General features: G+C 46.9%; 1 protein-coding gene across 1 annotated transcript in view; it reads left to right on the top strand.

The window, feature by feature from the left end:
- CAPN5 (calpain 5) overlaps nt 1-25,680 on the top strand; it is a 122,698-nt gene that overhangs the window by 53,843 nt on the left and 43,175 nt on the right. The window contains exon 3 of the mRNA XM_068266669.1: nt 20,482-20,613. Coding sequence (XP_068122770.1) covers nt 20,482-20,613 — 132 coding nt within the window. The remainder of the gene's footprint in view (nt 1-20,481; nt 20,614-25,680) is intronic.

Below are 25,680 nucleotides of genomic sequence, written 5' to 3'. Positions count from 1 at the left end.
CTGCCTGGAGCGGCAGGAGGAGCCAGGAGCGCTGTTGAGAGTTAAGAGAATAAATGCCTCTCAGCCCACTTAGGTTTCAGTTTACACAGCAGCAACTAACAGCAGCTCCTGACTGGACTCATAACTGGATTCACTGACTGATTAATTCAGTTCCTTCAGCTCAATGATTCAAAGAACCACAGTACTGAGTCAGTGAGAGAAGGCTTGGAGTACAGCATCAGCTTCTGAGTCCTGACTCTTCACTCTGATTCATTCAGTTCCTCTCTCTCTGCTACTAGTAACTGAGTGGATGTAGAGACTGAGCTAGCAGGATTAGCAGCCAGGCATGGACTGCCCCCCAGGCTTTTATTCAGTGATTTAGGGATGGTCTGGTGTATTCAGGTTTGTTGTTGTACAGTGATGTGAAACACTAGGCTAGCTCATAAAAGTGCAATTGGAGGACAGGCAAGCTGGTAAATATACACAGGATGATGCAGAGCTTGCCTGGAGGGTCCCTGGGAAAACATCTGTCTTGTCTCTCCCCATTGTTATAATGACTGCATGTGCAGATATGGTGTTAAACAGGTTGAAAAGTTTTGACAGTCCCTAGACTCCAGGAGGGCTGCTTACTGACTTGTGTGAGAGACTGGCAGTGACAGGAATCCTATTAACGGCAACTAGTCTCTGTGTAATTTGGGACTGCAATACAGATTAGCTCTCTGCTCCATCTCCTGCTATTCTCCTTTAGACTGTAAGCCCACAAGGGCAGGGCTCTTTCCCCCTTTTGTGTCTTGGAAATCATTATACATTTTATTCATCATGTTACTTTTATCACTGTCATTACCACTTCTGTATTTTGTATTCTGTATGCTGTATCATTTTTTTGTATTTTGTCACTAATTATGTATCTTGTATATTGGTGTACACCATTGTCTGTATTATGTACCCCATGTTTGTTTCTCACTTTGTACAGCGCCACGGAATATGTTGGCGCTTTTTAAATCAATAATAATAATAATTCTCAGTCTCACTCCACTCCTCCTCTCTCTGGGCTAGTGCACAACAAAATCGCAATAGCAATCGCTAGCAATTTGCAAATGCGACTTGACAATTTGGGCTGAGGCTGCCATGATAATGGGCCTCAAGTCTATGTTTCCCCACAGGCCAAAAGGTCCCAGTCCTCCCCTGGTAGCAGCATAGTGTGTGTGTATAGTGTGTATCTACTGTGTGTGTATAGTGTGTGTGTGTGTGTATACTGTGTGTGTGTGTATAGTGTATATCTACTGTGTGCTGTGTGTGTGTGTACTGTGTGTGTGTATAGTGTGTGTGTGTGTGTACTGTGTGTGTGTACTGTGTATAATGTGTGTGTGTGTGTGTGTGTACTGTGTATAGTGTGTGTGTTGTGTGTACTGTGTGCATGTGTATATATTGTGTGCGTGTGTGTGTGTGTATGCCGCAATAAGTATATTTTATGGTGAAACGCTCTGCTGCATTACAACTATTTTGTGGTGAACCCATGCCGTAATAAGTGTAATTTCTGGTGAAACGCAGCTGTATTATGATTTTCGGGGGTCTTGGGGGGTGGGGTTCACCACAGGGGTGGGGGGTATGGGGCTGGGGGGCAATCACGGGGGGGGGGGGGCTGGGGCGCAACACAGGATTTCTCGCCTGGAGTGACAAAATGGCTAGAGACGCCCCTGCATAGGAATATTATCGCATTGACACAACACAGCACAAGCCGTGTGGAAGGACCCTTACTCCACTTCAGTCCACCTTTTGCAGAATTCTCCTTATAATTGGCGTGGGACGGAGGCGGTTCTCACACACTGAACTTCTATGACCTTTAGTGAAGATTTTGCAGCTGACAGTATTCCGGAATGCGAGTAGCTTTCTATGCTAGTGTCACACAGGCTGCGGGTTTCGGTGCCCTCAGGTGGGAAGTGAGAATGTGAGAGGAGTGAGTCAGTGTCACACCTCAGCTCAGGTATGTGCGCCGCTCTGTGCACCAACCACACACCTGCTATCAGCCTGTGACCTGCAATGTGAACTCTGCCTGAAAAACACAACTTCCCTCCATTCATGTCACATGCATTGTTACTACGGTAACCTCACCAGCAGTGCAGTTCCAGGCCTGGTGCAGGCTCCTGTTTTGTGATGCATATTGGAGGGAATAGACCAGTGATGGCTAACCTTGGCACTCCAGCTGTGACAAAACTACAAATCCCATCATGCCTCTGCCTCTCCAAGTTATGCTTAGTACTGTCAGAGTATTGCAATGCCTCATGGGACTTGTAGTTCCACCACAGCTGGAGTGCCAAGGTTAGCCATCACTGGAATAGACCATTTTGCAATATACAAAATTTTCTTCATAGCTTATGCATCATTTTTGCATCATTCCATGAATTTTATTACCCACAAAGCTGACTTCCGGCTGTCTTCTGCTGCAAATCACAATTGCACTGTCACGATCACGATTTTGACCCCTTTTGCGCGACTCTGTTTTCATTGCATTTATAACCCTGCATTTCAACTTTGCATTTCAACGGAATATAACCCTACATTTCAACTTTGCTCTAAAACATTATTTACAGCATACTATATGCAACCAGCAATTTTTTTTTTACTAGACCAGCATTGGAAGGGTTACACACAGAGCTTTAAAGTTCCGTGGAGAGAAATGCAGACGCATCCGAAGTTTAGATAGATACATTTAAGTAAACACAATGTAACAAGTGTGGAATGTGACTCACTCTGACTGCGCAGGAGCTCCCGTACACAGTGAGTCACATTCCTCACTTGTTACATTGTGTTTACTTAAATGTATCTATCTAAACTTCGGATGCGTCTGCATTTTTCTCCATGGAACTTTAAAGCTCTGTGTGTAACATTTCCAATGCTGGGCTAGTAAAAAAAAAAAAAAAAAAAATGCTGGTTGCATATAAAATGCTGTAAATAACGTTTTAGAGCAAAGTTGAAATGCAGGGTTATATTCCGCTTTAAAACAACAATGAAAGTCTATGGGGTCCAGTACACTTACTCCATCACCTTGTGCCGGAACTGCCCGATTTGAGCCGTGGCAAAATCTGCAGTGCGGTACAGTTGGACTTAAGCGACGCAGTGGCGGTAGTAATGTAAGAAAGTAGCAATGTAAGTCAAGGGGCAACGCATACATTTTAAACACGTTGGCAGTGCAAATTACACAAATACTACGGGGAAAGCGGGAGTCCCAGTGACCTACTTCCTGTCCAGCGCTGTGCATATGGCCCTGTCTGCGTACTCTGCCGCAGGGTCATATGAATGAGGATTTGTGGTGCCGGAGCATTGCAAATGCACTGGCCAGGTGTACTGGCCCTTACCTATATTCACTACACGTGTCACGTCGCAATTGTGTTTGTAATTTGCAAAGGCGTAAAAGAATAAAAAAAAATGTGGTTAAAATATTTAAAGTGAGTTTGAGGCAACCCTAAGATAAAAAAAAAAAGATACGTAAGAAGACCAACGCTGCTGCCTGGGACACTCCTCTTCATGTGCAAGCGCCGGCCGTGCTTCACCCACATGAGTATGGCCACACCTGCGCAGTGGCATAGAGCTGCTTGTGCACAATTGGCTCCGAATTACTGCGCTGGCGTGGCCATACTTGTGCAGGCACAGTACCGCGCAGTCACGCTCACAAATCCGATATGCTATTGTTGGATTTCTTTCAGGGGGGTCATACCAGTTGGAGGGCCAGGTGGCTCTGGGAAGCCTCTCGGGATAACAGCCTCTCGGGATCCATTTAAAGCGGTCATCTAAAAATAAAGAGTTTCACTTACCTGCGGCTTCTGCAAGCCCCCAGCAGCCGTCCTGTCCCACGCCGATCCTCCGCTCTCCCACCGCCAGCTACTTTCGGTTTCGCCGCAGGGCCACTGGCACTGTGCGGCTCTGGCCATGTGTATCCTTAACGTTCCCGTCCACAATGGCGCACAATGCAGACGGGAACGCGTAAAAAGGATACGCTTGGCAGCCCCTTGACTTACAAGTCAAGTAATGAAACTAGCTGGCGGTGGGGGAACGGAGGATCGTAGAGGACCGGCGCGGGACAGGAGAGCTGCTGGAGGCTTGCAGAAGCCCCAGGTAAGTGAAACACTTTATTTTTAGATTACCTTCAGTTCCGGTTTAAGTTCAGGTAAGTATCTGTTTTGTTTTTGTTTTTTTTTCTTACCTTTAGGTTTGCTTCGGGTCCACTTTAAATGGCTGCATGGCAAGGAAATCATATAGTACCGCAGTAGCTATGCTATGCTCCATTACTTTCGACACAAGCTCCAAAAATGCAGTAGGCCCGACCTTTGCTATCAGGCACAATTGGATCGCAGAGAGATCGCACTAAGGAAAGTCTGCGTTTTGCGATTCACAAACAGCTGTAAATGGATCGCAAGATATCAGTGCTGTATAAATGTACAGTGGTGATCAGATTTCATCAGGAGTATGAGAACAGATTGATCCTCTGTCCTCAATTCAGGACGAAATTAGACAGCCATCAATCCCCCAACCAGCCAATAACTATTTCCCACTACTCTGTTACTCCCAGTCAATAAATTGTCTGAGTTTAATTGGAGTTTATTGATTGGCAGTGGGTGGGGTCAATAGATCGCAGACAGTCTTTCTATCAAAAATAAAATAAAAAATCAATCTTATGTGGCAATTTGTAGGTTTTGTTTTTTATCTTTAAAAAGTGTGCAGAGCGGCTTGAAACTTTTTTTAATTTTTTTGTGTCCTGATTGGAGACTTGTTCGATATATCAATGACCAATGTATGCGACGGGCCCTTACTGCTGTCCCCCAAGTGAAATTTTACACTGCATAGAGAGGGACATTTGCTTTTAATTTGGGGGTAGGGGTGGGGGATGGCCAGACAGGCGGCAGAGATGGTGGTGCTAGGCAGATTCCGGACAGATTTCATGCTGAACTCTTATCAGGAATTGGTCTGCGGTGCATAGACAGTCAACAGATCGCTTTCTGATCAGATTCAGATCAGATATTATTATTTGGTATTTAGGTAATCCCTACCATAGTCCTATGTCTATGTATGTATCGTGTAGTGTATGTATCGTAGCCTAGGGACAATCTAGGGGAAGCCAATTAACTTAGCTGTATGTTTTTGGGATGTGGGAGGAAATCGGAGTGCCTGGAGGAAACCCACACAGACTCAGGGAGAACATACAAACTATGCAGTCGGTGCTCTGGCTGGGATATGAACTGGGGCCCAGCATTGCAAGGCGATAGTGCTAACCACTACACCACCTTGCTGCCCATACTTTGCTAGATGTATGGGCACCTTCACCTTGCCACACTGTGAATATTTTTTTCTCCAATAATTTAGGCCAGGAGATTACATTGCAAAGAGCGCTACTGCTGGGAGTGTGACAGGTTTCGGATGGGAAGGGGACGGTGGCTGTGTACACTTCACATGAAGCAGTATTGACCTGGGCGCAGCTTACCCACAATCCTCTCTGCTGTGGCTGGGAATCAGTGAATGTTTGGATGTGGGATTCACATGTGGTTTCCTTTATGAGACCAGAGCTCTTTTTAAGCTGGTTTTTGATGTTTTCCTGAGGTGGCTGTGCTCTGTGATTAGGCCTGAAGTCTGGTCAGCGTCTCTGGGCTGTGTTTACACCGGGAGTGTCAGTGGTGAGGGATTATTTCTGTATTACCCTGAGGAAAGAGATTGTGTACAGTTCATTTCCCTGGGGCTCTGTGCTTCTCTTATATAATTCCTGATACTGCAGCCTATAGCTAGCTCTGCCATAAATGGCGACTACAGAACATAACGGCTTCTGTATAAAGGGGGACTTATAGAGGATCCTCGTCCTTCAGATTATTGCTCATGTAAACTGGTCAGAATTAGGGCTGGTTAACAATTTAAAGGGATACTGTAGGGGGGTCGGGGGAAAATGAGCTGAACTTACCCAGGGCTTCTAATGATCCCCCGCAGACATCCTGTGCCCGCGCAGCCACTCACCAATGCTCTGGCCCCGCCTCCGGTTCACTTCTGGAATTTCTGACTTTAAAGTCTGAAAACCACTGCGCCTGCGTTGCTGTGTCCTCGATCCCGCTGATGTCATCAAGAGTGCACAGCGCAGGCCCAGTATGGTCTGTGTCTGCGCAGTACACTCCTGGTGACATCAGCGGGAGCGAGGACACGGCAACGCAGGCGCAGTGGTTTTCTGACTTTAAAGTCAGAAATTCCAGAAGTGAACCGGAGGCGGGGCCGGAGCATTGGGGAGTGGCTGCGCCAACACAGGATGTCTGCGGGGGACCATTAGAAGCCCCGGGTAAGTTCAGCTCATTTTCCCCCGACCCCCCTACAGTATCCCTTTAATGACGATGCTAGTTTAAATCTACGCCCTGTTTTGATGCTGTTGTGGCTGGCAGGGAGTAGATTTCAACTCCCCGCCGCCCCACATTCTCGCTGATCTCGCCGCCGTCTCCCCGCCGCAGCTCACTCGCTCTACCATTTCTATGACGGCTGAGCCCTGTGAGAGCGGGTCAGGAGCAGATTTCATTGGCTCCTGGCCATGTCTATCAACGTAAGCCAATGGGAGTTGCTTACATTAATGACAGGGTCAGGAGCCAATTAAATCTGCTCCTGACCCGCTCACAGGGCTCTGCCGTCATAGAAACGGTGGGTGGCCTGTGGTTACCGGTGTGGACAGAGGTTGCGGCGAGTATCTACAGCGATTCGTCTGTATTCCACGGTTTCTGGTACCCAGCGGTCTCTGGTCCTTAAGGGGGCAAAGACACTGGTACTTAAATGGTTAAAAGGAACCAGAAGTGAGAGGAATATGGAGGCTGCCATCTTCATTCTCTAATAAACCATTCCAATTGCCTCTAATACTTTAAAGTGCACTTGAAGTGAAACCATGAACTAAAACCAGATACTCCAGAGGCTTTCCATGACCTCCTGCAGACGAATGCCGCTGCCCGGTATCCTTTTGGCGATCACGACCACACGTCCCCTCAGGCTGGAGCTTGGCCATGCTACACTCACGCAAGCATGACTGCATCTGCGCAGTAGCACAGAGCCGCCTGCAGAAGAGTGGCTTTGGCTCAGTGTGCAGGCGTGGTCATACTCGCGCAGGCACGCATGCGTGAAGAGGAGCTTAGTCATGTGACCTGCCGAATAAGTTCGGGGGGGGGGGGCTGCGCAGGAGGAAGTGGGAAACCTCTGCAGGATCCATAAGGTAAGTATCTGTTTTTTAAAAATAATTTTTACCTTGAGTACTCTTTAACACACTGGCGCAGAATAAGCATGCAGATCAGATGCTTTGACTCTGGCCTGACTCCACTGGCTGCATGCTTTGTGCATACAATTTGCATGTGAGTTGAAATTATTTGCATCTCTTTGACCATTTACAATGTGGAGTAGTCTCCAGTGCCCCAGATATCCCTCCTACTCCAACATTGCCCCCTAACCTTACACCTAAAGGTGTCTGACATTCAAGCACTTTATTGTCATTGTCTTGAAATTACTTTTCATGACCGCCCCACAGTGCATATAGGGAACATAGTGATAGTGACCAGAGACGTAGCTATGGGGGGGGGGGGGGGGGGGGGCAAGGGGTACATATGTCCCTGGGCGCAGCACTGTGAGGGCGCTCAGCACGGCAGCTGCACCTCTGCATGCAGCAGAGGCGGCTCACTGGCTGCCCGAAGTGCCCCCGCAGAAGCCTTACCAGCAACAGAAGAAGCAGGGCACATCTGGTTATCTTAAGGGGGCACATCTGGCTATCAATGGGGAAAGGTGGGGTCACATCTGGCTATCTAAAGGGAGCACATCTGGCTAAACGGGGGGAGGGGGGAGAACATATGGCTATCTGAACAGCATTTGTATATTTGACTCCACCCATGACCATATTCTAATGCTTCGCCATGCCCATTTTGTCCAGAGGGGGGCGCAAAAGAAATGGAGGAATTATACACGTATGCCAGGTATTTCAGATATTTAAGCAATTTGTACATAGTGTTAATTATGAGTTTATCAAGTTTCTGGCCGCTGGGAAAAAGCAGACAATAAAGTCGCAATGTGATGAAATCGATTGAAAAGACCGACCCGGCAACCTGGAAAGAGCTCGCTGGAAAGGGCCCGTGTCATGATGGGAAATATAAACGTGAACGCTGGGCTTGGCAGGCGGCTGATATTGTCTACCTACCGTGCTTGCCAACTCCATATTAGTCCAGGCTCTCATTGCTCCTTATTCAATTCACATTGGCTCCGGTTTTCTCCTGGGAGATCATTTTTTCATCTTCTGTATATAATAACATTTCAACACTTTATAATTGATTAGGTAAAATATACACTGTCCCTTCAGTCTCCAGGTTTGGGGGGGAGGGGGTAATGTTAGTTTCACCCTTAGGGCTTGTTGCTGGATTGTTAGGGTGAGGCTTTCTCCTAATGGCCCATACTCACGGGCTACAATTGTCGCTGCAACACGTGGCGCGTGCGTGTTGCGGCGACAGGTCACCTGTGAGTATGCGCCGTTGCACGGGCGCGCACCCCGAACTGTCGCTCGTCGCTGATGTCGCCAGGCGATTGAACTGCTCAATCGCCTGGCAACAGTTGCCGCCGCAACTCCGCCGCAACTGTCACTAGTCCGCTTGAGTACGCGGACTAGCGACAGCAACCTCCATTGAGGAATACGGAGCTTCCGGCGGGGGGAGGAGGAACGTCGGCGACAGCTTCCGTCGCGCCGCTGGTCCCTCTTCCGCGTGTGTACGCGGAGGGACCTGGCGAGGAGCTGTTGCCGGCCTGTCGCCCACACGCTCACGTGTGCTGGCGACAGGCCCTAAAAGTTGCCCGTGAGTATGGGCCATAAGAGATAATTATTTTTTTTAGAGCTTTTGTTTAAAATAACATTTCAGCGCTCTGCAGCTGAATAAGTACCAAAAAAGTAGGAGTAAAGCAAGGATGCTCACCGGATGCTGTCACAAGTCATTACCCATGATTCAAATGAGGTTTAATTGGCGCAGGTGTGCGGCGGGGATACAGACGGTTATTTACCCATAATTCCGCCGTCCGCCCTGCGTCCAAAACAGCTTGCACTCGTCCTATTGGTCATGTTGCAAGCCTCACTACGGTGCACTTCCTCCTTTAAGCCGGAAGGACGAAGTGCGCCAGTGTGAGGCTTGCAACGCAACCAATAGGACGAGTGCAAGCTGTTTGGAACGCAGGGCGGACGGGGGAATTATGGGTAAATAACCGTCTGTATCCCCGCCGCACACCTGCGCCAATTAAACCTCATTTGAATCACTTGTGATTTCGAGAGAGAGCATCCGGTGATCGTCACTGGTGAAAAATACTATCAACGTTCTTCTCAGTATTTTCTTGCTTCTTGGTGGCTTAAAGAGAAACCATGACCAATAATTGAACTTTATCCCAATCAGTAGCTGATACCCCCTTTTACATGAGAAATCTATTCCTTTTCAGAAATGGATCACCAGGGGCCGCTGTATGACTGATATTGTGGTGAAACCCCTTCCTCAGGAAACTCTGAGGACAGTGGTCCTGGCAGTTTCCTGTCTGTGAACCTCGTTGAATTGTGGGAAATAGCGGTTTCCAAATGCCAAAAAGCAGGCAGGAGCTACATCACCTGCCAGCAGTAAAAATGCCACCATGTGATAAATGTCATAATGTGAAGCGGGGAGAGGAAAGAATGGGCAAACACTGACTACGGTAAATCATTTATACATAATTATTGTAAAAATGAAGCAATTTTTTTATTACATTATTTTCACTGGAGTTCCTTTTTAAAAGGGAAGATCCGGGGTGTTAAAATATATTTTAAAAAAATCTACTTACCTGGGGCTTCCCAGCTATCTTTCCCTTGCCGCAGCTCTGCTGCCAGCCGGTGGCCCGGGGTCCACTTCGATGCAGATGCTGACCCTACTGTGCATGCTTGCATCCACGCTGCTGTAGCCTGGAGCGTTCAGCGCAGGTGCAGAAATACTGCGCAGAACATTACAGACCACATGAGCGCGATCATAAGCGATGCTCACGCAGGCGCAGAAGATGCCGACCTAGCGAGGTCGGCATCTGCAAGGGAGGGGATCCTGGGACACCGGAGCTGCGGCGAGGGACAGATGGGCTGCAAGGGGCTGGAGGAAGCTCCAGGTAAGTAAATTTTTAGATTTTTTTTTTTTTTTTTTTTAATATTTTTCATTCTGCTCAGACCTTCCCTTTAAAAGGCATTTTATTGATAAGAAACGTGAGAAAATATCAACTAGAAGAAAAAGTGAATTGAATAAGGGCACTGTTTGAGCACCATATATCGCCAATGGGCAAGACAGGCACAAACAGTGCAGGGAATTTAGGTGCAATAATGTGGATTACGGCTGTAGCAGTGCTCAATATTTTGGGTGCCATCAAAACACGGAGCTGAAATGACTATAGAAACAGTCTTTCCCCATTGTCCACGGCGGCCTGGAGAAGGAATAGTAATGAACGCCGCTGGGACTTTTGTAGGAGTAGGGTGAGCTGTCTTTCAGCTTTGCCCAGCGCCCAAATTTCCCGGGGCCGTTTTTACATGTATGCGTCAACCAGACGATGAGGCAATGCATGACTATCCAGCTGGGTGCAGTGGGCTTGTTCATTGGTGATTGCTTAGCCATTTACCGTGGCAGTTCTCTGAATACGCTGTGGGGCAGCTGTACACGTGGTGGTTTCTCAAAACCAAGTGACCATCTCGGCCGAACTTGCCATACGTTTGTACAAGGCTTCAGAAGCCCAGTTTTAGGCCACGTTCACACGGGCTGTGCTCCCTCTGATGGTAAGAACGCAATGCAACGGATCGAGACAGCGGCGCTGCGCGTTATACTTGCGTGGCATCAGGTACAGTGAAGCATACAGTCAATGAAATGTATGCTTCACATTTACAGTTAACTCGCGCATTTTACGGTGCAGTGTGTTACTGAGCCACACCCCCGTTATGCCGCAACGCATCCGCCGCACTGTGATCATCACACTGGTGGTGCATAGCGCTGCGGTAAGCCATGTTAAAATATCCGTTACGCAGCACAGCAACACGCCACTGTGGCCTTATGCTTGCTTCACACCATGCAATATCCCAGCAGATGACGGGTCAAATCGATTATTTCCAATCTCATTTCCAATCTTTCTTTCTGAACGAATTTCCGATCACTTTAGTACAAGATCGATCAAAAAAATGTAAATCAGATCAGACCTGTCGTAAATAATCAATTTGACATGCCTATCTTCTGGGTAATTGCTTGGTGTGTATCAGGCATAAAGCCACAGCTATCCCCTAATGGGTTAATGTTGGACAAATGTTTTAAATAGTGCATTGGATGTGAGTCATCTGTAAGTACATTTCCAGGTGTTCAGCCAAAATAACAACACAGCCCTTGGTAAACATTTCTGTTGACCGAGATAATCTTGCTTTGTAATCAGTTAAACAGAAACTTGGCCGGCTCTCTCTCTTGCACTTATTCAAAGCAGACATTTTCCTACTTATAACAGAAGGTATTTGTGATAATTCAGGTTACAGTGAGTTTATGATGTGCCCCAAAATGCATCACTGCTGAATATGCAAATCACCCATTGTTGTCCCTTTTAAGCTAACCACACTTCCAGATCTGCTTTAATGTAATGTGTCAGCTTGTTCATATTATACTAATCCAGTGTGCATACAGATTGTTTCAAATTGGTTGGCCCTCATCAGTGCATGGCATGGATTAATATGGCCCTATGGGGTAGGACTTGAAGTACTTATTAAAGGTCACTTTTTATTTTTTTTTTGGGGGGGGGGTTGCTTTTTGTGTGTGTGTGTGTGTTTAGCTAACATTCCACACAGTTCACCTGGCAGAACTGAAGATGTCAACACCAGTGATAAATTTTAGGATGTAAATCAGGGAACGGAAAGATTTTACACTGTGCAAACACTAACTAAATAATCTATTAATGAATATTGTTAACAATAAGCAATTGTATTCATTATTTGATTTGCATTACAGTTCCACTTTAAAGAGACCCTGTTATTAAAATCAAACTCTGGACTTACCTGGTGCTTCCTCCAGCGCCACGTAGCCCACACAAGTCGCCCGTGTGCACTCCCGAAGCAAGCCCATCGCGCCTGGTGCCGCCAGCCTCGTGCGCATGCGTGGTACTCTAAATACTGCGTATGTGCAGGAGGCTGACGGCACCTAGCGTGATGGTGCGGAGGGCGCACTTCGGTGGTGGCTACGGGGAGCTGGAGAAAGCCCCAGGTAAGGTTTTTTTTTTTTTATTTTAAAGGGACTCCGAGCACCTCTCATGGGTATGCCTTTAAGACTGACCAGTACTGCAAAGTACTTAAAGATGCATACTTTTCTGTAGCTTGTGCTCTCCTCTTTCATTTGATGCCTGAATCGTCATTCTACACCAAATAGTTTTCGTTCAATTTCAAATCGCAGCTGCCATCTTGGCTATGTTATAACTTACGGGTCATCCTTGTCTTCTCTGTTAGAGAAGTGCATCACTGAATGAAGCAGGAAGAGGAAGTGACACGCATGGCCATTGCAAGAGGCTCCTCCAGAGGGGTCATAGCACGACTTTGTTGGAAGTCGTCTGGCTTAAAGGCATGCCCATAAGCGGTGCTTGGAGTCCCTTTAAGAACAGCTCAGGGTCCCTTTAAGGTCCAGCCCCCGCATGTGTGGCCTTTCCACAGATCCGGCTGGCTTGGGCAGGGAGCGCTTGTTGGGTTTTCGCAGTTGCCAGTTGCTTTGTGGCTGTGTTCCGGTACTGGACGTGGGCCTGGAGGACAGTAACCGGGCAGTTTTAGCATGCCCAGACATTGCTCAATTTCGTGGACCGTTCTACCTTGCAATCCAACAATTTATCAAATCTGAGGAACATAGGTTGCATTCCAGACGACCGACCGATGGACCCCTGGCCGGTGTGACCCTTAATTGTATGTGTTTTTCCACTCCCCCCCCCCCCCCCCCCCCCCATGCCCTCGTGTGCAATGTTGAGAGCTCACCTGTCCTCCAGTGTCAGGTATCACAGTAAGCCACTGTACCATGTGACACCGGCGCATGTAGCAACATCACGTCATACACTGGTCTCACATGGTACAGCCGTCTGCGTTGGCACATATACACTGGGTGGGCGGGGTTTGGACATTTGGACAATTTCCAATAGATTTCAGGCTGAAGTCAATTGGAATAGCTGAGCAGTGTGTGGGCAGGAAAGAAATCCCTCTTTGGGCTGTTGCACACCAGAGCGGTTCTGGAGCGTTTTTTTTAAAACACTTGCAGAGGGAAAACCGCTTGGCTAATGAAAGTGAATAGGCTGGTGCACACCAGAGCGGATCGTTTTTTCCACAAATGCTCAGGAGCTGCAGCATTTTTTTTGATTTCTGAGGCATTTCTGCCTCAATGTAAAGTTTAGGAAAGTGGAAAACTGCTCTAAAAAAGGCGATCAGAGCTGTTTTCCCGACGTTTTTGTTACAGAAGCTGTTCAGTAACAGCTTTACTGTAACAATATTTGTAATCTGCTCCACAAAAACGCTCCAAAAAACGCTAGGCATGTTTAGAAAACCTCTCTAAACATGCCTAGAATCGCTCTGAAATCAAAAACCTCTAACGTTTTGCAGATCTGCTAGCGGTTTTTGGTGTGCACTGGCAGAGCCGGGACAAGGTCCTCCAGCACCCAAGGCTGAGACACCAAAGTGCGCCCCTCCATCCCTGCCACCCCAGCCGCCACACACTGATTGCTATTAGACTAAGAGGCATCCCACAGCCCCCAACCCCCTCAACACCTTAATCTCTAGTTATCTGGCTTGTAATCACTTCCATGTATCTCCTTTTCTTATTTCTTTCTGCTTCAAACACAATTAGGAATGACAGCTGAATGAATTGTGCGCCTCCTCCTACACTGCGCCCTGAGGCTGGAGCCTCTCCAGCCTATGCCTCGGCCCGGCCCTGTGCACTGGGGCTGGGTTGCAGATCAAACCATGCATGGCCACCTTCAGCCACTGGCAGCACAGTGACAAGTGACAATGAGTCACTGTTTATCACATGAGGGATGTTTAGTTTTCTGTGTGACAGCATGCTGAGCCTCTGTAGGATGACTACACCCTTATTTTATATGTATATGCTCAGGGCACAGGTTTATTATATACACAGACAACTCCTGAGCAATAGTCTCACATATTTGGTCAGAACCAGTGAAGATCTCACGTCTGCAGACAATAGTACATACCTCCCAACTTTTTGAGATGAGAAAAAGGGACACTTAAGCCACGCCCCTTTCACACCCCTGGCCATGCCCTCACCACACCTCTAATCACGCATACCATAAAAATTTCATAAGAAAAATATGTTGTTTTATAATTCAAACCACACTGGTTCTTTCTATCCTGGTTCATTTTTCTTCATAGTAACATTTTAAAATTTGTATTATATCAATTTAAAGGATGGGAATAAAGTTTAGAGTCAATTAAACATATTTTTAGTATAGAAATATGTATATTTATATAGAAAGAGGGACAAAGTCCTGAAAGAGGGAGAAATGAGGGTGAAAGAGGGACAGAGGGACAGGGCTCCCAAAAAGGGACTGTCCCTCCGAAAAAGGGACAGTTGGGAGCTATGTAGCCGAGTGCAGATGAGGGTGAGAAGAATCGATGGGAAGATCTCACGTCTGCAGACAATATTAGCCAAGTGCAGATGTGGGTGAGCAGTATAGATGGGAAGATCTCACGTCTGCAGACAGTAGTAGCCGAGTGCAGATGAGGGTGAGCAGAATAGATGGGAAGATCTCACGTCTGCAGACAGTAGTAGCCGAGTGCAGATGAGGGTGAGCAGAATAGATGGGAAGATCTCACGTCTGCAGACAATAGTAGCCGAGTGCAGATGAGGGTGAGCAGAATAGATGGGAAGATCTCACATCTGCAGACAGTAGTAGCCGAGTGCAGATGAGGGTGAGCAGAATAGATGGGAAGATCTCACGTCTGCAGACAGTAGTAGCCGAGTGCAGATGAGGGTGAGCAGAATAGATGGGAAGATCTCACGTCTGCAGACAATAGTAGCCGAGTGCAGATGAGGGTGAGCAGAATAGATGGGAAGATCTCACGTCTGCAGACAGTAGTAGCCGAGTGCAGATGAGGGTGAGCAGAATAGATGGGAAGATCTCACGTCTGCAGACAGTAGTAGCCGAGTGCAGATGAGGGTGAGCAGAATAGATGGGAAGATCTCACGTCTGCAGACAATAGTAGCCGAGTGCAGATGAGGGTGAGCAGAATAGATGGGAAGATCTCACGTCTGCAGACAATAGTAGCCGAGTGCAGATGAGGGTGAGCAGAATAGATGGGAAGATCTCACGTCTGCAGACAATATTAGCCAAGTGCAGATGAGGGTGAGCAGAATAGATGGGAAGATCTCACGTCTGCAGACAGTAGTAGCCGAGTGCAGATGAGGGTGAGCAGAATAGATGGGAAGATCTCACGTCTGCAGACAGTAGTAGCCGAGTGCAGATGTGGGAGAGCAGTATAGATGGGAAGATCTCACGTCTGCAGACAATAGTAGCCAAGTGCAGATGAGGGTGAGCAGAATAGATGGGAAGATCTCACGTCTGCAGACAGTAGTAGCCGAGTGCAGATGAGGGTGAGCAGAATAGATGGGAAGATCTCACGTCTGCAGACAATAGTAGCCGAGTGCAGATGAGGGTGAGCAGAATAGATGGGAAGATCTCACGTCTGCAGACAGTAGTAGCCGAGTGCAGATAAGGGTGAGCAGAATAGATGGGTAAGATCTCACGTCTGCAGACAATAGTAGCCGAGTGCAGATGAGGGTGAGCAGAATAGATGAGAAGATCTCACGTCTGCAGACAGTAGTAGCTGAGTGCAGATGAGGGTGAGCAGAATACCAGTTTGTCACATGACAGGATGTTTAGTTTTCTGTGTGACAGCGTGCAGAGCCTCTGTAGGATGACTACGCCCTTATTCTATATATGCTCAGGGCTCAGGTTTATTATATACACAGACACTCCTGAGCAATAGTCTCACATGATGTAACTGGCTGGATAGTGTGCATTCCTAGTAGATAACCTAAAAACGCACTGCCTCTAGGTATGCTTATTGTATACCCCCCCCCCCCCCCCCCATTCCTTTAGATTGTAAGCTCGAAAGGGCACGGCTCTCTCACCTTTTTGTGTCTTGGAATTTGTTACACGTTTTATTTACGTTACTTTTGCCACTTTAATTACCAATTCTGTATTTTGTACCAATTCTGCACTTTGTGCCAGCTCTATATTTTGTATATTGGTGTACACCATTGTCTATATTTTGTACCCCAAGTTTGTTTCTTACTTTTGTACACCACCACGGAATATGTTGGCGCTTTATAAATCAATAATAAGTGGAAATCGTGTGCGCCATTTGTAGCCGCAGTGTGAATAGAGGGCACCGCAGGCTATTTAGCACCTCCGATGCCAAAATTGGCGGAATGGGTGGGGGGCAGACGGTTGGGGTTAGGCATCAGTTGGGGGAGTCGGTAAGGTTTAGGCATTTTGTGGCGCTGGATCTATTAGGGGTGAGCCTTTGGCAGAGGAAGGGCTCTTGTGAGAGTAAGTTGGTTGAAGTTAGGCATAAACATTGGCAAATTTTGTGGCGAGGGGATTAGGCAAGGCTAGGCTTAGGTATCGGTAGAGGGAGGTCTTCTGTCTTCTACAGCTGCGTAGCAATCCCTGCAATCTCAGATCCACAGGTTCTAATAATCTAGTCATACCCAGAGTCCACTTGGAAACTTTTGGTCCCAGAGCCTTCTGTCATGCTGCCCTTACGTTTTGGAACTCCTTACATCAAGAGATCAGGACAGCCCCATCCCTGGACGTGTTTAAATCCAGACTGAAAACCCACCTGTTCTGTTTGGCATTTGCAGAAATATAACTTTTGTTGTGTGAATGCTTCATCCTACTACTAATTACTGAATCTGAGAGAGCCTAAGCGCTTTGAGTCCTATGGGAGGAAAGCGCTATAGAAATGTTATTGTATTGTATTGTTTGATACTATGGTTAGGTTACTTGTTGGTTAAATATCAGTAAAATTTACCATTATTTTACTATCAGGATTAAGTAGTTGAATATCTGTAATTTTACCAATATTCCAGTATCGGCTTTCTATGGCACACAAATTACCACAGTGCCCTTTTCTAATGAACGCTATAAAACATTATTTTTCTTGTCTATGCTAAAGCAAATGCAGGGCCAGTCCTTATTACATGAATGCTTATATCGCCATCTAGTGGTTAATGTTAAACAAACCGTAACTAAAGTATGTCATTCACAATTATCACATGGTGTTAGCACTGCCCACCCGATCAAGCATGTCGGACCCACATCTTGTCCGATTGATGCGTGCAGCCAGTTTCGTTGATCAGGCATGCTCTTCGATTATGATCGAATTGGATGGTCAATCGCCAGCAAAGTCTTCTGATGTATGGGCACCTTTAGAGTCCAGAGGGTTAATGACTGTTTGTCTGAATCACACACATGAAACATCTGATCTGCTGCATGCTTGTTCGGGGTCTGTGGCTAATAGAATTAGAGGCAGAGGATCAGCAGGACAGCCAGGCAATTTGCATTGTTTAAAAGCAAATAAATGTGTCAGCCTCCATATCCATTTCATGTGCCCTTTAAAAGGGAACCTGAAGTGAGCGGGATGTATATAGAGGCTGACCTATTTGCTTACTGCAGTTCTGACTGAAGTCTGACTAGATTAGCCACATGCTTATTTCATTTAGGCTCTACTGCAGCCAAAGAGATCAGCAGGATGCCAGGTATTGTTTAAAGGGGAACTTCGGCCTAAACAAACATATAGTCATCAAGTTACATTAGTTTTGTGAATTAACCTCCTTGGCGGTACATTGTTTTTGCCAAGGAGGCTGCATTGCAATTTTTTTGTCTTTTTTTTTGTTTGTTTGTTTGTTTTTGTTTCATGTAGCTACCTGAGTGGTAGCTACATGGAACACCACTAGAGGGCGCATGTGTCCCTCTAGTCCGATCGCCGCCGGCAACAACAGCAAACAGGAGATTGCGTAAAGAACGCAAACTCCTGTTTGGCTTCTCCTGTCGCCATGGCTATGATTGGAATGATGTCATGGACGTCAGCCGACGTCCTGACGTCAGGAGCATCCGATCCAGCCCTTTGCGCTGCCTGGGAGTGATTGGTCTGGGCTGCGCAGGGCTCTGGCGGGGTGGGGGCCTCTTCCGCCGCTGCGTGCGGCGGCGCCGATCAGGCTGTACGCGCGGCTAGCAAAGTGCTAGCAGCGCATACGGCAGTTTACAGATTGAAAATCGCACCACCAGGGGCTGAGATATCCTCCGCGGCGGCTTACCTCATGTCCAGCACGGGGTTACCACTAAGGAGGTTAAAATAGATAGGTAATATAATCTCTTACCCACCCTGTTTTAAAAGAACAGGCAAATGTTTGTGATTTCATGGCGGCAGCCATCTTTTTGGTTGAAAGGAGGTAACAGGGAGCATGAGACACAGTTCCAACTGTCCTGTGTCCGGATCACCCCTCCCAGCTGCGCGCTAGGCTTCAAATCTCAAATTCAAAATTTAAAAAAAACAAACATATTTGTGCAAAAACAGCAGAACGAGAACAACAACATCAGAAATCCCATCATGCTTTGCACAGCATCAGGGGACAAATGCCCGGGCAGATTTCTTCTGTGCAGCTATAAATGAGGCTTGGGTAAGAAAAACGAAGTTCTGATGCTGTGAAACGGTTAAAGAAACTCCAAGCCTTTTCAGTGCTGCTGAGTAGATTTTTAGTCTGGAGGTTCACTTTAAAAGGAAATACAGATAGCATACATCTCACTTCAGGTGTCCTTTAAGCAGCAAGCACCCGGCAGAGTGCAGTATCCATCTCTGACCAATCAGAATGCGTCTCTCCTTATTGATAGGTGAAGCTTGGCTGCCATTGGCTGCTCTGCTTTCTGCGTCATTCATGTAACTCTGAGCGCAGTGACAAGTATTGGAAATAATGAAAAATCTGCATGATCTCCACAGAGAATTCTCAGTATTTCTGGACAAACCTCACAAGGCCCACATCCTAGTAACCAGCGGGCTATTTTAGCAGATAATTCTCTGGTGATTAATCACCCAGCAAGTTGTGAGGAGTCTCTTCCTGAGTCTGGGCGTCCCCTGAGCCCCCGCGTCAGGAACGCATCTCTCTGAAAATAAACCTGTTGTCGCAAGGAGGATGTTTTCCTATGGAGTGCCTGGGAAAGGGAGAGATATCGCTCCTATTACTTTATTTTTTCTTATATTGTGGTATCTACTATGAAAGAATACACTAAAAACAGGGGGAGCAGGCATGTGTATGAAGTGGTCCTCATGCCCACTGCTTCCCCCCCCCCCCCCGTTCTCAGTCAGAATCCTTTCGCCCACAAATGCGGGGGGCACCGGGGCAGCCACTTCCTGGTCGGCCGGGTTGGGCATTCACTTCTCAGCTCTTTCTGCTTCTCGGCTCACTACAGCTCAGTTTAGGCAGTTTGCTAATGTTTACTAAATGTATCTGACAAAGGAATGTAAACAAAAGAAAATGTTATCACCTCTTCTGATGCGGCCAGAAGCTGCCCACTGAAGTAAGGAACTTTCCACTGAAGAACAAAGTGCTGTGTTTAACTGTTTGAATGCTGTTTTGCTATTTTTCTTTTTCTTTTGTGGAAGTAGATTTTATGCTGTAAACAACATTTTAGAACAAAGAGGGAATGCAGAGTTTCAGACCACTTTAAACAAGTTCCCTTGTTTAAAGTGGTCTGAAACTCCGCATTCCCCCGCAGCTACTTCCGGTGTTCCCAGAATACATTGCACACAATGTTGCTTTGCATGTGTATAGCATTTTGGGGATCGACTAAATGCCTGGTTTAGCTCCTCTGCTAACTGCACAATTAACTCTTTAAAGTGTGCCTGAGATACCTCAGATGTGTGGCCCAATTTATACTTTACCCCGGGCTTCCTCCAGCCCCATGAGGTGCATGGAGTTCTTCAATGTCCTCCCCGGCTGTTCTGTTCTCTCACAAATCCTCCCGGTATCCAGGTCAGTCATGGTCTTCATGCCCAGGAGAGTTCTGCGCCTGCGCATTATTACTTCTAGTAGTACTACTGCGCAGCTGCAGAATGCTCCAGGTTGTGGGAGCGTGAAGGAGGGTGGGCGTGTGCCCAAGCTGCGCAGGCGCAGGAGAGCGCGGCTGGCCTGATTACCGGGAGATTTTCTGAAAGAACGGAGCAGCCGGAGAGGATGTGGAGGGACTCAAAGCACCTCATGGGCCTGAAGGAAGCCCCGGGTAAGTATAGATTGAGCCACACAGCTCATCTCATGTTTACTTGAAACAATGACTGGTTCTACACATACAAATGCTAGAGGTGCTTTGCAGGCATTTATAAAAGTCTATGTAAGGGAGGTATCTGTTCTGTTTTCCCATCTCTATGCAGTGACTAATTCCGCTCTCGTGTTCTCCCCGCAGGAGTTCTGCAGCGACCCGCATCTCTTTGTGGACGGGATCAGCTCACATGACTTGCACCAGGGGCAGGTGGGCAACTGCTGGTTTGTAGCAGCCTGCTCCTCGCTGGCCTCTCGAGAAGCCTTGTGGCAGAAGGTAAGAAACCTGCAATTACCGTCCTGGCCTGAAGGGCGGCGCCATTACTATGATGTACTATTATCACACCATTCTCACACTTCATTATAATTTTTTTTTAAATTGTTCTAAAACCTTTTCTGCAATGAGTTATTGAATCGGGGAAAGGGTAGGAAAACGGGAAAAATATATTATATCTTGGTCTCGTGCGGTGCGACAAAAATAGCTTTTTTTTGTGTGTGTCATAAATAATAGCAAAACCTAGATCCACACATGTGGGTGATGATAGTAAAAAGGCAATTACTATCATCACCCATGTGGGAATATAGGCAGGGCACCCACTAAGCAGAAACGCTAGCGTTGTGGAAAACACAGCGTTTATGCATGTAATGTTAGTCAATGGGCCACATCAAGAAACGCATATGTATGGTTTTGACATTTGTGTTTTTAAAAAAACGCATCAAAAACATACATAATGAAAGCCCATCGTGGCACAAGGTAATGCGGTTTGTATGCATTTTTCATGTGTTTTTATATTTGTTTTTGGAAAAAAAAAGCTGTTTTCTAATGTATTTCTGCTTCCTGTTGACTTCCTAGTGAATTGCATAAAACGCAATAGAAAACGCATACAAAACGTATATGCGTTTTGTATATGCAAACGCATTAAAACACATGCAAAATGCAAAAAAAAGCATGTTCGGAAACAAAAAACGCAAACGCATGGAAAACGCAATACAAATGCACAAACGCATAAAAATGTGACGGTTCACGCACTAAGTGTGCACCCAGCCATATACTATTTATGACTAGAGATGTGGCGAACTGTTCGCCCAGCGAACATCCCTGGAGCTCTTACTACTTCAGTGCGACCCGGAGTAGTACGCCTGCGCTGCCCGGCGGAGCGCGTCCTAGATCGTGCTCCTGTTGCCGGGCATTCTCTGCGCATGAGCGTGACGTCGTTCATGACGTCACACACATGCGCAGAGAGTGCCCGGCGACAGGAGCACGATCTAGGACGCGCTCCGCCGGGCAGCGCAGGCGTACTACTCCGGGTCAGTGCGACCCTGAAGTAGTAAGAGCCCCAGAGATTTGTAGATGTTCGCCGGCGAACGGTTCGGGAACAGTTCGCCACATCTCTATTTATGACGTTATTGATTTCACACTGCACATGAGACCAAGATACAAATTATTGTTCCCGTTCTCTTACCCTTTCCCCAGTTTAACACTGTTAGGTTTTGTATGGCCTCAGCACCTAGGCAAACACCGGTGGCATAAAATAAAAAGTATGAGTATCCCATTGGGTGGTGAGACTGGCAAAAAGGGTGCCAGACGTGTGGGCGTTGCTATAGACTGTAGTGTGAATTGCGGCTATACCGGTACTCGGAGGGTAATTTGGATGCCGGCAAAAGACGGAGCCCAAATTATGAAAAAAGCATCGCTATTCAGCCACCAACAATAGTCGGCAGCCGAATGGTACATACTCGAGGTAGCAGAGATCAGCACACACTACAAATAGTTTACTATCAGTATAAGCAGAGAGTTACAGCTTATACTGTACATACTGGGGTTAGCAGAGATCCGCACACACTGCAGCTAGTTTACTATCAGTATAAGCAGAGAGTTACAGCTTACTGTATACTGTACATACTGGAGGTAGCAGAGATCAGTACACACTGCAGCTGGTTTACTATCAGTATAAGCAGAGAGTTGCAGCTTACCCAATACATACTGGAGGTAGCAGAGATCGGCACACACTGCCGCTAGTTTACTATCAGTATAAGCAGAGAGTTGCAGCTTACCCAATACATACTGGAGGTAGCAGAGATCGGCACACACTGCCGCTAGTTTACTATCAGTATAAGCAGAGAGTTACACCTTATCCTGTACATACTGGAGGTAACAGAGATCAGCACACACTGCAGCTAGTTTACTATCAGTATAAGCTGAGCATTACAGCTTATACTGTACATACTGGAGGTAGCCGAGCTAGTTTACTATCCGTATAAGTAGAGAGTTACAGCTTATACCGTACACATCACAAGTGGCATGCTGTAATATGCTGTGGCATGGTGTAGAATCAATAATCCAGGTGTATTGCATTAATGATCAGGGCTTGAGGTAAAGTGATTTTAGACAGCGGTGTATATACATCTGTGTCGTCCTCATCTTGTGATGTATGAAAACAGAGGCTAATGTCAGTAAATAATATGCTGTGTGTTGTATGAGCCACATGATGGAATAAACAATGGAGTCTTCCCTCAGGGGAGGCCGGGGGCGTGGCCACACCTCCGGGTAACTGTGCAGCGTAACCAAACCTAATGATTCCCCTGTAGTCTCTCCTCGCCCACGTGTGAGCTCGGGGGATGCGATCGCACAGCTACGGCTGAAAATAACATGGCTTTTTCCGGCTGGACTCACTCTGTGTGTTCGTGTGTGTGCGCGACTGTGCGCCTGCCTGTGTGTACAATTGTCAACAGATAAAAGCGCCTTAAAGGGACTCTGAACAGTGAAAAAAACAAATCTAGACTTGCCTGGGGCTTCCTCCAGTCCCCATAGACCGCAATGTCCCTCGGCGTCCTCTGGGTCCCTTCCGTGGTCCTGCTGGCGGCTCTTTGGGCAAACTCATGCGCAACTGCGCATGCGTGGCCTGTCAGTGTACCCGGCTCAATCATGCCGGCATCGCCATAAGCGTAGTGGTTAGCACTCTTGCCTTGTAGCGCTAGGTCCCTGCCTAGCCAGGTTAACATCTGCAAGGGTTTGTATGTTCTCCCCATGTCTGTGTGGGTTTTCTCCGGGCACTCCAGTTCCCTCCCACATCCCCAAAACATACAGATATGTTAATTGGCTTCCCCCTAAATTGGCCCTAGGCTACTATACATACACGATACATATGTGGTAGGGATTAGATTGTGAGCTCCTCTGATGGACAGTTAGTGACTAGACCAGCCTTTCTCAACCTTCTTACCATGGAGGAACCCTGCAAATAACTTTTGGATCTCGAGGAACCCTTACATTTATTTTTCAGGAGGTGTGGTCTTTAAATAGGTTAGGCTGCTAATTTCACTATCTCCTATTACACTGCCACTCATTATACTGTCTCCTGACCCCCCAATTTAGTGCTTCTTGTTACAGTACCACCTATTATAATGTACTCTATTATACTTCCCCCACAATGTGGTAAAACGCCAAGGAACCCCTGCAGAGTCCTCAAGGAACCCTGGTTGAGAAAGCCTGGACTAGACTATATACGCTGTACAGCGCTGCGGAAGATGTCGGCGCTATATAAATACTTAATAATAATAAGCCTCCTGCGCATGCGCGGTTTTTTAAAGACTGAACATTCTCCCTTCTCCCACTGTTCAGGGTCCGAGGTGAAAATAAACTGATGAGAAAAACAATTGTATCTATCCTCCTCCTCACACATAATCCGTGCCTAAACTGCATCTAACTAGCCACAAGACATGTATAATTCATAAGCGGCCGTATTTGAAGGGATGAGTTGGCAACACTAATTCTACGTCCTAATTAGTGCTGCTGTATGTTTCAGGACGTAGAATCTACGTCCTGCATTAAAAGCCGCTGCCGCGCATGCACACGCTCCCACACGTGCACGTGACCGCACACATCAACATGCACGGTCCTGTGAATGATTGTTGCTAGCTAATAGCAATAATCATTCAATAAAGTTAGAAGAAAAAAAAGTTTGAAAAGTAGACGACTGCGATCACTAGGGCAAAAGTTTGTGGTCCCAATGCTCTACAGATTTATCGCTGTGCCGTTGCCTAGCGCTGCATCTGTACAGCACTATGGCCCCCGAACTGTCACCTTAGCGAACGCATCCGATCGCCACAAACGCGCGGGCTAGGGACAACGGTCCGCCACATGCTCATCTAGTAATAAAATATTACTTATGGGGTATCGTTTTAGCCGGCAAGGGCCAAAAAAAAATAATAATTTTTATGTGTTTTATAACTATGGGACGAGTCATGTGAAAATTAGGAACGGTAAAAATGTGTATTTATGCCCAATTTTTACCCATAAATGACTATAAAATAAAATAGTTTTGGGATAAATTATTACCCAAAGAAAGCCTAGATTGTACTGAAAAAAAAACGTATATATCACTAAGATGGCATAAGTAATTAATAAGTTATTGCTGTATCAAAACGACACAGCTAAAGTATCAAAAATGAAAGGAATTGTGAGAGGTAAAACAACGTGAAAGGCGAACTGATTAAGCAATACCAGTTTCCTGGCAGCCCTGTTGGTCTGTTTGGCTGCAGCGGTGTCTGGATGACCCCAGAAACAAGCATGCAGCTAATCTTCTCAGATCTGCCAATGTCAGAAACACCCAATCTGCTGCATGCTTGTTCAGGGTCTTTGCCTCTAGTCCTTTTAGCCAGAGGATCAGCAGGATAGTCATGCAGCTGGTATTGCTTATATCAGAGGGCCCAACCGTCCCGATCTCGTCGGGACTGTCACGATTTGGGGGGGCTCTCCCGCTGTCACATTATGAGCCCCCCAAGTCCCGGGCGGCAGTGGGCAGCAGTAAAAAAAAAAAAATGATCGAGGCGCCAGCCGCGCGTGGTATGCGGGATGTGGCCATATCATTACTACCTCCTTCCCTTGAGATCTGCCCCCCTGTGTCCCCCGTTCGCAGAGTGCGCAGCGAGCGGAGCGGGCTGTCATTACCTGCGTCCATGCACGAGTACCGATGTCCGGCTTCACTATGTTTCCTGTGACGTCACAGGAAGCAGGAAGTTGGATGAAGACACGGTACTCGTGCATGGACGCAGGTAAGATGACAGCCCGCTCCGCTCGCTGCGCACTCTGCTAACGGGGGACACAGGGGGGCAGATCTCAAGGGAAGGAGGGAGGGAGGTAGTAATGCTATGGCCGCATCCCGCATACCACTTAGGCGCAGCTGGCGCCTCGATCATTTTTTTTTTTTTTTCGTGCAGTGGCACCCATCCTCCCCAGAGTCCCCTTACCCTCCTCCCCACCCATGGGCAGGGTGTATGAGGGTATATTTATTAAAACAAAATAAGGGCATAAATATTATTTAAAAAAAAAAAATCTTCAAAATCT

Source organism: Hyperolius riggenbachi, chromosome 2 (assembly GCF_040937935.1).
Source record: "Hyperolius riggenbachi isolate aHypRig1 chromosome 2, aHypRig1.pri, whole genome shotgun sequence".
NCBI classification, from domain to species: Eukaryota; Metazoa; Chordata; class Amphibia; order Anura; family Hyperoliidae; genus Hyperolius; species Hyperolius riggenbachi.
This window is presented reverse-complemented; position numbering and strand designations above follow the sequence as displayed.